The 13015-nt window shown below is 39.3% G+C and overlaps 1 protein-coding gene across 1 annotated transcript in view; it reads left to right on the top strand.

The window, feature by feature from the left end:
* Positions 1-13015, top strand: part of Dpm1 (Dolichyl-phosphate mannosyltransferase subunit 1) — a 135498-nt gene that overhangs the window by 27923 nt on the left and 94560 nt on the right. Inside the window, exon 2 of the mRNA XM_053782691.2 lies at positions 10674-10773. Within this exon, the coding sequence (XP_053638666.1) occupies positions 10674-10773 (100 nt within the window). The remainder of the gene's footprint in view (positions 1-10673; positions 10774-13015) is intronic.

The following is a 13015-nucleotide window of genomic DNA, read 5'->3' on the forward strand; positions in this document are numbered from 1 at the left end:
CACTATGGTATAAGAAGGCACTCCCTCAACTACCTCAAGTCATACCTCAGCAACAGAAGCCAATATGTGTACGCAAATGGGGCAAACTCTTCTGCACAACCAATTACAGTTGGTGTCCCACAGGGAAATGTCCTTGGCCCTCTTCTCTTTCTCCTATACATAAATGACCTACCAAATGCTTCGCAATTACTCAAACCCACACTATTTGCAGATGACACTACATACGTCTTCTCCCACCCGAGCCCAGTCACGCTAGCCAATACTGTAAATACCGAATTACAGAAAATATCTACCTGGATGAGGACTAACAAACTTACACTAAACATTGACAAAACCTACTTCATTCAGTTTGGTAACAGAGCTACAGATGTCCCTCTTAACATAATGATAAACGGATCACCTATCACAAAGCTAACAGAGGGAAAATTCTTAGGAATCCACCTTGATAATAGACTCAAATTTCATACACATATACAACAAATTTCTAAAAAAATTTCCAAGACTGTAGGCATACTATCGAAGATACGGTACTATGGTCCACAGTCAGCCCTCCTGGCCCTATATCACTCTCTTATTTACCCCTATCTCACCTATGGAATTTGTGCATGGGGCTCAACAACAATTAACCATCTCAGACCACTAATTACCCAACAAAAGGCTGCAGTTAGAATGATAACAAATTCTCACTACAGGCAGCACACTCCACCAATATTCAATACACTAAACCTACTCACCATACAAAACATCCATACTTATTACTGCACCTATTACATACATAGAACACTTAACTCTGATATTAACCCTCCCCTCAAACATCTCCTTGCCAACTTCAACAGAACACGTGACCATAACACAAGGCACAGATCACTCTTTGATGTTCCTCGTGTCCATCTCACACTATGCAAAAACTCAATGCACATAAAAGGCCCTAAAATCTGGAATTCATTACCTGTAAATATAAAAGAAACACTACCTGTTTATAAATTCAAGTCTCTTCTCAAAGATCACTTACTCACCCAAAACCAAATAAATACTGAATAACTGAACCTTATAAATTTTTTTTTTTATTATCACACCGGCCGATTCCCACCAAGGCAGGGTGGCCCGAAAAAGAAAAACTTTCACCATCATTCACTCCATCACTGTCTTGCCAGAAGGGTGCTTTACACTACAGTTTTTAAACTGCAACATTAACACCCCTCCTTCAGAGTGCAGGCACTGTACTTCCCATCTCCAGGACTCAAGTCCGGCCTGCCGGTTTCCCTGAATCCCTTCATAAATGTTACTTTGCTCACACTCCAACAGCACGTCAAGTATTAAAAACCATTTGTCTCCATTCACTCCTATCAAACACGCTCACGCATGCCTGCTGGAAGTCCAAGCCCCTCGCACACAAAACCTCCTTTACCCCCTCCCTCCAACCCTTCCTAGGCCGACCCCTACCCCGCCTTCCTTCCACTACAGACTGATACACTCTTGAAGTCATTCTGTTTCGCTCCATTCTCTCTACATGTCCGAACCACCTCAACAACCCTTCCTCAGCCCTCTGGACAACAGTTTTGGTAATCCCGCACCTTTTCCTAACTTCCAAACTACGAATTCTCTGCATTATATTCACACCACACATTGCCCTCAGACATGACATCTCCACTGCCTCCAGCCTTCTCCTCGCTGCAACATTCATCACCCACGCTTCACACCCATATAAGAGCGTTGGTAAAACTATACTCTCATACATTCCCCTCTTTGCCTCCAAGGACAAAGTTCTTTGTCTCCACAGACTCCTAAGTGCACCACTCACTCTTTTTCCCTCATCAATTCTATGATTCACCTCATCCTTCATAGACCCATCCGCTGACACGTCCACTCCCAAATATCTGAATACGTTCACCTCCTCCATACTCTCTCCCTCCAATCTGATATTCAATCTTTCATCACCTAATCTTTTTGTTATCCTCATAACCTTACTCTTTCCTGTATTCACCTTTAATTTTCTTCTTTTGCACACCCTACCAAATTCATCCACCAATCTCTGCAACTTCTCTTCAGAATCTCCCAAGAGCACAGTGTCATCAGCAAAGAGCAGCTGTGACAACTCCCACTTTGTGTGTGATTCTTTATCTTTTAACTCCACGCCTCTTGCCAAGACCCTCGCATTTACTTCTCTTACAACCCCATCTATAAATATATTAAACAACCACGGTGACATCACACATCCTTGTCTAAGGCCTACTTTTACTGGGAAAAAATTTCCTTCTTTCCTACATACTCTAACTTGAGCCTCACTATCCTCGTAAAAACTCTTCACTGCTTTCAGTAACCTACCTCCTACACCATACACTTGCAACATCTGCCACATTGCCCCCCTATCCACCCTGTCATACGCCTTTTCCAAATCCATAAATGCCACAAAGACCTCTTTAGCCTTATCTAAATACTGTTCACTTATATGTTTCACTGTAAACACCTGGTCCACACACCCCCTACCTTTCCTAAAGCCTCCTTGTTCATCTGCTATCCTATTCTCCGTCTTACTCATAATTCTTTCAATTATAACTCTACCATACACTTTACCAGGTACACTCAACAGACTTATCCCCCTATAATTTTTGCACTCTCTTTTATCCCCTTTGCCTTTATACAAAGGAACTATGCATGCTCTCTGCCAATCCCTAGGTACCTTACCCTCTTCCATACATTTATTAAATAATTGCACCAACCACTCCAAAACTATATCCCCACCTGCTTTTAACATTTCTATCTTTATCCCATCAATCCCGGCTGCCTTACCCCCTTTCATTTTACCTACTGCCTCACGAACTTCCCCCACACTCACAACTGGCTCTTCCTCACTCCTACAAGATGTTATTCCTCCTTGCCCTATACACGAAATCACAGCTTCCCTATCTTCATCAACATTTAACAATTCCTCAAAATATTCCTTCCATCTTCCCAATACCTCTAACTCTCCATTTAATAACTCTCCTCTCCTATTTTTAACTGACAAATCCATTTGTTCTCTAGGCTTTCTTAACTTGTTAATCTCACTCCAAAACTTTTTCTTATTTTCAACGAAATTTGTTGATAACATCTCACCCACTCTCTCATTTGCTCTCTTTTTACATTGCTTCACCACTCTCTTAACTTCTCTCTTTTTCTCCATATACTCTTCCCTCCTTGCATCACTTCTACTTTGTAAAAACTTCTCATATGCTAACTTTTTCTCCCTTACTACTCTCTTTACATCATCATTCCACCAATCGCTCCTCTTCCCTCCTGCACCCACTTTCCTGTAACCACAAACTTCTGCTGAACACTCTAACACTACATTTTTAAACCTACCCCATACCTCTTCGACCCCATTGCCTATGCTCTCATTAGCCCATCTATCCTCCAATAGCTGTTTATATCTTACCCTAACTGCCTCCTCTTTTAGTTTATAAACCTTCACCTCTCTCTTCCCTGATGCTTCTATTCTCCTTGTATCCCATCTACCTTTTACTCTCAGTGTAGCTACAACTAGAAAGTGATCTGATATATCTGTGGCCCCTCTATAAACGTGTACATCCTGAAGTCTACTCAACAGTCTTTTATCTACCAATACATAATCCAACAAACTACTGTCATTTCGCCCTACATCATATCGTGTATACTTATTTATCCTCTTTTTCTTAAAATATGTATTACCTATAACTAAACCCCTTTCTATACAAAGTTCAATCAAAGGGCTCCCATTATCATTTACACCTGGCACCCCAAACTTACCTACCACACCCTCTCTAAAAGTTTCTCCTACTTTAGCATTCAAGTCCCCTACCACAATTACTCTCTCACTTGGTTCAAAGGCTCCTATACATTCACTTAACATCTCCCAAAATCTCTCTGTCTCCTCTGCATTCCTCTCTTCTCCAGGTGCATACACGCTTATTATGACCCACTTCTCGCATCCAACCTTTACTTTAATCCACATAATTCTTGAATTTACACATTCATATTCTCTTTTCTCCTTCCATAACTGATCATTTAACATTACTGCTACCCCTTCCTTTGCTCTAACTCTCTCAGATACTCCAGATTTAATCCCATTTATTTCCCCCCACTGAAACTCTCCTACCCCCTTCAGCTTTGTTTCGCTTAGGGCCAGGACATCCAACTTCTTTTCATTCATAACATCAGCAATCATCTGTTTCTTGTCATCCGCACTACATCCACGCACATTTAAGCAACCCAGTTTTATAAAGTTTTTCTTCTCTTTTTTAGTAATTGTATACAGGAGAAGGGGTTACTAGCCCATTGCTCCCGGCATTTTAGTCGCCTCATACGACACGCATGGCTTACGGAGGAAAGATTCTTTTCCACTTCCCCATGGACAATAGAAGAAATAAAAAAGAACAAGAGCTATTTAGAAAAAGGAGAAAAACCTAGATGTATGTATATATATATATGCATGTGCGTGTCTGTGAAGTGTGACCAAAGTGTAAGTAGGAGTAGCAAGATATCCCTGTTATCTAGCGTGTTTATGAGACAGAAAAAGAAACCAGCAATCCTACCATCATGCAAAACAGTTACAGGTTTTTGTTTCACAGTCATCTGGCAGGACGGTAGTACTTCCCTGGGTGGTTGCTGTCTACCAACCTACTACCTATCTTAAATGTTTCTCACAATTATATCACATAAATGTTAAACCTAAAACCCAATCTAACTTTACTATTTTTTAAATACACTACCTAACAGAATTCTCCATACGACTGAATGTACAGCAATGCGTGCAACCATATGACCTGTCTTTGTAATACTCATTTGTGCTTTATAGTAATCTGTTTACATTAATGTTTTATCACTGATTTCATCATTGCTTAGTTAATCTTAAGTTAATTTTAAGCCAGCCCGTAATGCTATGCATAGTATAAGTGGCTTTGGCATGCTGCTCTTATCTGTATTGTTTTTGTACCTCTGTATGTGTGCTCAAATTGTAAATAAATAAATAAATAAATAAATTTCCATGTGGGTTGGTGGGGTGGGGAAGAAGTTGACAGGCAGTGAGGGTGGTGAGTGATGGTGTAATTTGTCCTTGTGATACTAATTATGCCGATGACTAAGCATATTTACAAGTCCACCCCCACACAACAACTACGAGCTTTACAGAAGCTGTAGCAGTTCTGGGAAGTGTCCAGTGACTTTGTGTGTGTTTATATGTGATAGAAAAATAGTAACCAACATTTTCTATTGTTGGTTTGTGTAAACATGTTTTGTAAAAAATATAATGACTGTGCAGTTAATGTGTAGCATACAACGAGTAAATATACATTCGATATACCTTATATTGGTCTCACAAGCCATAAAATTACTTGAATGAAGAAAAAAAAGGAAGGAAGGAGGGAGGGAAGGTAGGTAGGAAGAGATGAGAGGAAGGAAGGAGGGAAGGCAGGTTTGTGGGGAGGAATGAATGTGTTGTGGAAGGCAGCGAGGGTTAGTGGGTGGTGGTATGATGCATCATTGTGACACACGACACACTGGCGACTCGGCATATTTACAAGTCCACCTCCACACAACTACAAGCTTTCACAACCTCTTGTAGTTATAGGAACCTGTCCAGTGACTCTGTATGTGTATATGTATGATAGAAAAATACAGTGGACCCCCGCATAACGATTACCTCCGAATGTGACCAATTATGTAAGTGTATTTATGTAAGTGCGTTTGTACGTGTATGTTTGGGGGTCAGAAATGGACTAATCTACTTCACAATATTTCTTATGGGAACAAATTCGGTCAGTACTGGCACCTGAACATACTTCTGGAGTGAATAAATATCGTTAACCGGGGGTCCACTGTAGTAATAAACAACATTTTTATTGTTGGTTTGTGTAAACATGTTTTGTAAACAATATAATGACAGCAAAGTTTGTGCTGTTATTGTGTAGTATACAATGAGTGAATATATACCAAATAGTCTTTATATTGGTCTGAGAGGCCATAAAAGTTAACATTGTCGTAAGCTCCTCTCTTCTATGTGCGGGCTATTTGTGTATTGTGCCATAAAAGTTACTTGAAAAAAATAAAATATTAAAAATAAAAGAAAAAAGTAGAAAAAACAAAATAAACTATTACCGGGTGACCGGCAGTCGGCGATGTTGCCATATGCAGTTCAATTTCTGTCAACTTCATGCCTCCATATCTCCGTAAGTATTGATCGCAAAAAAAAAAAATAGCCTATAATACTCGCAAAAATAAAAAACTGTCATTTCATAAGAAAAATAATTTTTTTTTTTGAATATTTTTCGACCCTGAGAACAAGTTTGGGAGAGGGCCTGTCGATCCTGAAAAGGTTAAATTACCTTGCTAATTTAATTTTATTTGTAGATTATTCAATACAAAGATTTCTTGCTTGCAATGACTGATAGGTGAAGGGCATAATCGAGGGAATATTTAACCCCTTGACTTTCGCAACCCCAAATTCTGAGGTGTCTCCTGGTGTCACAAAAATTAAAAAAAAAAATTATTTTTTTCTCGTGAAATGATAGAGAACCTTTTCCCTTTGGTAATGACACCAAAAGTACAAGATTTGATGGAAAACTTACAGAATTACGCTCTCGTGAAGTTAGCGACCTCAACGATATTAACGAATAAGCTATTTCACCCAATTTGAGCCCTATTTTCGGCTAATTCCATTGTTCCAGTCAACCAAACTCATAGCTATTTGTTTAGAACTCCATTTTTTCTATCAATTGAGTACAAAAAATTGCCCGTTTACCAATTTCAACTACCTAATAACGTGGTCAGAAATTGGCAATTTGGTCAATTTCATGAAAATTAAAAAATATGACAATTTCAAAATAGGGTCCAGAATGAACAATGCAGACATTCCTGGCTCTAAAATATTTTCTTTGTTCATCAGTCACATCTCCAGGCCCCTCTGATATTACTCTTGCTTTCTATTTTGAATTTTTATTCAAACAAAAAATAGAAGATTTACTGTTATGCAGACGACTGCAATGTTGTAATAATTGTATAAATCATGTCAACCCATTCATGACTGCATATTAGAATATTAGTTGGACATTTATTGGATAATGACGTCATTTGTTTACTTTTGAATATTGAGCTCCATTTCAAGGTTCTTTTCATAGTAAAACCAATCAAAATCACCTTTATTTCTATAATATGTTTTCCATTCTATCAAATGAGACCAAGAAAACGAGAATACAACCATAAATACTATATGAAAATAGACCACAAAGTCGGCGTTTTAATTAAAAAAAAGCGGTCGGAGTTTTTTTCTCATTATGCACTGCATGCTGCAGGATTTTTTTTATATGGTGCACACTGACCAAACAGACCCATTCTCTCACATGTGGGCCTACCAGCTTTCTTGCTTGATTTGAAGCCGCTAGAATTCGAGTATATATACGTCAAACACGGTGGCTCGTAAGATGTATATATACAACCGAAACAGTCAAAGGGTTAATAATACAGTGGAACCTTGACTTATGAGTGTCCCAACATACGAGTTTTTCGAGATAGAAGCCGTCGCTCAGTCGATTTTTTGCTCTGAGTTATGAGCAAGCTTCCCCCACTTCCCCCTTAACCCACAACCCACTCACCTCGCTTGGTTATCTATGATTTTGTGCTTTAATTCCATGGACATCATCCTCTTTTTCTTCTCAGCACTGTCCTTTCCACTTACTTTCTTAGGACCTATGGTCAGAAAAAAGAAATTTGGCAAAATAACTGCACAAAATGCAAGCAAATGCGTGAGAAGTGCTTCCACAGTGAGGTAAACAGTGCACTAAGTTGGCAGTGTTCTGAAGCTTGCTCGTTATTATTATAATAATAGAATAATTTATTATTATTATTATTACAGTGAAACATATAAGTGAACAGTATTTAGATAAGGCTAAAGAGGTTTTTGTGGCATTTATGGATTTGGAAAAGGCGTATGACTGGGTGGATAGGGGGGCAATGTGGCAGATGTTGCAGGTGTATGGTGTAGGAGGTAGGTTACTGAAAGCAGTGAAGAGTTTTTACGAGGATAGCGAGGCTCAAGTTAGAGTACGTAGGAAAGAGGGAGATTATTTCCCAGTAAAAGTAGGCCTTAGACAAGGATGTGTGATGTCACCGTGGTTGTTTAATACATTTATAGATGGGGTTGTAAGAGAAGTAAATGCGAGGGTCTTGGCAAGAGGCGTGGAGTTGAAAGATAAAGAATCATACATAAAGTGGGAGTTGTCACAGTTGCTCTTTGCTGATGACACTGTGCTCTTGGGAGATTCTGAAGAGAAGTTGCAGAGATTGGTGGATGAATTTGGTAGGGTATGCAAAAGAAGAAAATTAAAAGTGAATACAGGAAAGAGTAAGGTTATGAGGATAACAAAAAGGTTAGGTGATGAAAGATTGGATATCAGATTGGAGGGAGAGAGTATGGAGGAGGTGAATGTATTCAGATATTTGGGAGTGGACATGTCAGCGGATGGGTCTATGAAAGATGTGGTGAATCATAGAATTGATGAGGGGAAATGGGTGAGCGGTGCACTTAGGAGTCTGTGGAGACAAAGAACTTTGTCCTTGGAGGCAAAGAGGGGAATGTATGAGAGTATAGTTTTACCAACGCTCTTATATGAGTGTGAAGCATGGGTGATGAATGTTGCAGCGAGGAGAAGGCTGGAGGCAGTGGAGATGTCATGTCTGAGGGCAATGTGTGGTGTGAATATAATGCAGAGAATTCGTAGTTTGGAAGTTAGGAGGAGGTGCGGGATTACCAAAACTGTTGTCCAGAGGGCTGAGGAAGGGTTGTTGAGGTGGTTCGGACATGTAGAGAGAATGGAGCGAAACAGAATGACTTCAAGAGTGTATCAGTCTGTAGTGGAAGGAAGGTGGGGTAGGGGTCGGCCTAGGAAAGGTTGGAGGGAGGGGGTAAAGGAGGTTTTGTGCGCGAGGGGCTTGGACTTCCAGCAGGCATGCATGAGCGTGTTTGATAGGAGTGAATGGAGACAAATGGTTTTTAATACTTGACGTGCTGTTGGAGTGTGAGCAAAGTAACATTTATGAAGGGATTCAGGGAAACCGGCAGGCCGGACTTGAGTCCTGGAGATGGGAAGTACAGTGCCTGCACTGTGAAGGAGGGGTGTTTATGTTGCAGTTTAAAAGCTGTAGTGTAAAGCACCTTCTGGCAAGACAGTGATGGAGTGAATGATTATGAAAGTTTTTCTTTTTTCAGGCCACCCTGCCCTGGTGGGAATCAGCCAGTGTGTTAATAAAATAAAATAATATTATTATTATCATTAATTTAGGGAACTGGAGCACAGATACAATTCCCTAGATCAGTAGCCCCTCACCAGCATCAAGGTTCCTTGATGCTGGTGAGGGGCTCTTGATTTAGGGTATTGGATCTGTGCTCCAGTTCCCTAAATTAATAATGATAAATTATTATTATTATTATTATTATTATTATTATTATTATTATTATTATAATGTGCGAGTTTCAGAACATCGTCACTGGGTGGTGCAGAGAACGCCACAGCATCAGTTGAGCTGTGCATGTGTTCATGTCACCATGGAAGCATTTCTCATGTTATTATTGTCAATTTCTCTTTTCTGACCATGGGTCCTAAGAAAGTAAGTGCAAAGGATAGTGCTGAGAAGAAAAAGAGGATGTCGGTGGATTTACAGCATGAAATCATAGATAAACAAGCGAGGTGTGCAGATTGTTTGTGAAGCAGTACAAGCTAGTAGCAAGCAGCCTATCTTCCATCCTCCACCTGTGTCAGCATATGTACACTTTATAAAACCAGTTTATTTCTTTACATTCTCTATGTTTTTGTACAATATTTCTTATTTATAAATACATGGTTTCAGTGTTTTCCTTATGAAACTAGTGATCTAGTGCAGTTAGCCTCACAAACACTCTGTTTTCTCTTATAATAAGAGCATGGGAAGATATAGTCAGCGGGAACGGGAATGGCCGCTGCCGCTACCACTAGTCACATAATGACATTTTATTCATTCTAGAGTATATATATCATGTTTCCATGTTATTTATATTGTTTACTGTGTCATATTAGATGAATTATGATAGATAAATAAGCCGTAGAGTTGATATTAGCGTCATATTGAAGCATTTTGTCCTGCCTCTCAAGAGCAGGAATTCCGCTGGAATGGATTAATGGAATTTCATTTAATAATTATGAGGAAAATGGATTTGATATATGAGCAAATTGAGTTACGAGCTAGGTCACGGAATGGATTAAGCTCATAAGTCGAGGTTCCACTGTACACTACAGTACAATTTTTTTTCATTTATTTGTGGTGCAAATAATGTAAAAACATTGGTAACCACAAAAGAAAGCCACTAGCTATGCATTGCATTTCAGGCAAAATAATCATAAGGCTTAAATGTTACTTAAGAACTAGATATAGACTATTAAGTAGGACTAAGATTACGAATTTTACAGTATAATACAAATGTTGCTTTTTAATTAATGTGTATTAGTTGTGATACTTCTGAATATTTTCTTACTGTGCTTAAAAGTCTTTCAACGTTTGGTGTGTGTGTGTGTGTGTGTGTGTGTGTGTGTGTGTGTGTGTGTGTGTGTTATGTACAGTTTTACAGTAATTTTTCATTGTCTAATATTTTCTAGTTATACCCCTTTGTCTGTAATGTTTTCTTTTTACAGTTCTTTTGACTACGAGATAATAGTAATTGACGATGGTTCTCCTGATGGTACACTTGAGGTTGCAAAGAAGCTGCAAGAAATATATGGTGAAAACAGAATAGTAAGTGTAGTACCATGAGCTATAATCTTTAAATAATGTAAAGAAGACATCTATCTAGGCATTTTTTAAAACTCAGTGGTCAGGCATGTTCCTCACCCCTCTTGTGTACCCTCATTCTATTTCTTTTTTTTCATTGCTCTATCCTGCCCCAGTCCTTTTCCTTCCCATTCCCTTCCCATTCTTACCATTCCTCTTATGGCCTTAAAAAATAAAATACTCTACATTTTTACAAGAATGGTATGCAATACCGATAAGATGATATTTAGACACATGCAACATCTGGGTATCTTTATTGTTGACGTTTAGCCATCCAGTGGCTTTATCAATACAAATTCTAGGACATAATTTGAAGACAGAAGAACTATATACAGAAGATGAGGTAATCAGTTCCTCAGCCTTGGAGTTGGTGTGGAGAGCACCGTGGTCATGGAGAATTTGTATTGATAAAGCCACTGGATGGCAAAACATCTACAATAAAGATACCCAGATGTTGCACATGTGTCTAAATATCATCTTGTTGTTATTGCATACCATTCTTGTACAACTTGTCAGACACTGCAACATCATGGAATCTTGTAAAGTAAAAGGACACAAGTGCAACTAATGTGACATTTTTATTGTGGCAACATTTCGCTCTCCAGGAGCTTTGTCAAACCATTACTTACTTGTCAAGCCTTTTACTCGTATATGCAAGTTAATTGTTCTGCCATATTGTATTACTACTACTACTACAACTTATATCACTACTACTATTACTACCACTAGTATTGCACCTCACTCTGAGCCTATATATACCTTCTGTGTCTATGTACTGTTTGTAATGGCTTGACAAAACTCCTGGAGAGCGAAACTTTGCCACAATAAAAATGTCACATTAGTTGCACTTGTCCTTTTACTTTACATATTGTCGGTAATTCTACCAACATTATTACATCATGGAATCTTCATTCTGAGGACATGTACATAACCTACTAATACAATTAACCCATCTCTTTGGGTCTGACCTACTTCCACTGGGGAATCCCGCCTACCAGTGACTATGCCCTCGTCTGCTACATGTCCCTTTCCACCTGGCGTTAGTATATAAACGCTGACCTCCTTGCCTTTGCTCCAGAATCTCCACGACCACAGTGCTCTCCACACCAACTCCAAGGCTGAGGGGCTGATTACCTCATCTTCTGCATATAGTTCTACTGTCTTCAAATTATGTACTAGAATTTGTATGGATGAAGCCACTGGATGGTGAAACCTCTACAATAAAGATACCCAGATGTTGCATATGTGTCTAAATACTCTACATTTGTACTGTTATTGGGATTAACTATATATGGATGTTTCATTCTTAACTACTAGGTCTCTTTTAACTCTATTTTTTATTTTAATAATAATAATAATAATTTTTTTTTTATTATCACACTGGCCGATTCCCACCAAGGCAGGGTGGCCCGAAAAAGAAAAACTTTCACCATCATTCACTCCATCACTGCCTTGCCAGAAGGGTACTTTACACTACAGTTTTTAAACTGCAACATTAACACCCCTCCTTCAGAGTGCAGGCACTGTACTTCCCATCTCCAGGACTCATGTCCGGCCTGCTGGTTTCCCTGAACCCCTTCATAAATGTTACTTTGCTCACACTCCAACAGCATGTCAAGTATTAAAAACCATTTGTCTCCATTCACTCCTATCAAACATGCTCACGCATGCCTGCTGGAAGTCCAAGCCCCTTGCACACAAAACCTCCTTTACCCCCTCCCTCCAACCTTTCCTAGGCCGACCCCTACCCCGCCTTCCTTCCACTACAGACTGATACACTCTTGAAGTCACTCTGTTTCGCTCCATTCTTTCTACATGTCTGAACCACTTCAACAACCCTTCCTCAGCCCTCTGGACAACAGTTTTGGTAATCCCGCACCTCCTCCTAACTTCCAAACTACGAGTTCTCTGCATTATATTCACACCACACATTGCACTCAGACATGACATCTCCACTGCCTCCAGCCTTCTCCTCGCTGCAATAGTCATCACCCATGCTTCACACCCATATAAGAGCGTTGGTAAAACTATACTCTCATACATTCACCTCTTTGCCTCCAAGGACAAAGTTCTTTGTCTCCACAGACTCCTAAGTGCACCACTCACCCGTTTCCCCTCATCAATTCTATGATTCACCTCATCTTTCAATAATAATAATAATAATAATAATAATAGTTTTTCCTTGCAAAGCTTACAATGTGTGGTT

This window comes from Cherax quadricarinatus, chromosome 6 (genome assembly GCF_038502225.1).
Source record: "Cherax quadricarinatus isolate ZL_2023a chromosome 6, ASM3850222v1, whole genome shotgun sequence".
Lineage (NCBI taxonomy): Eukaryota > Metazoa > Arthropoda > Malacostraca > Decapoda > Parastacidae > Cherax > Cherax quadricarinatus.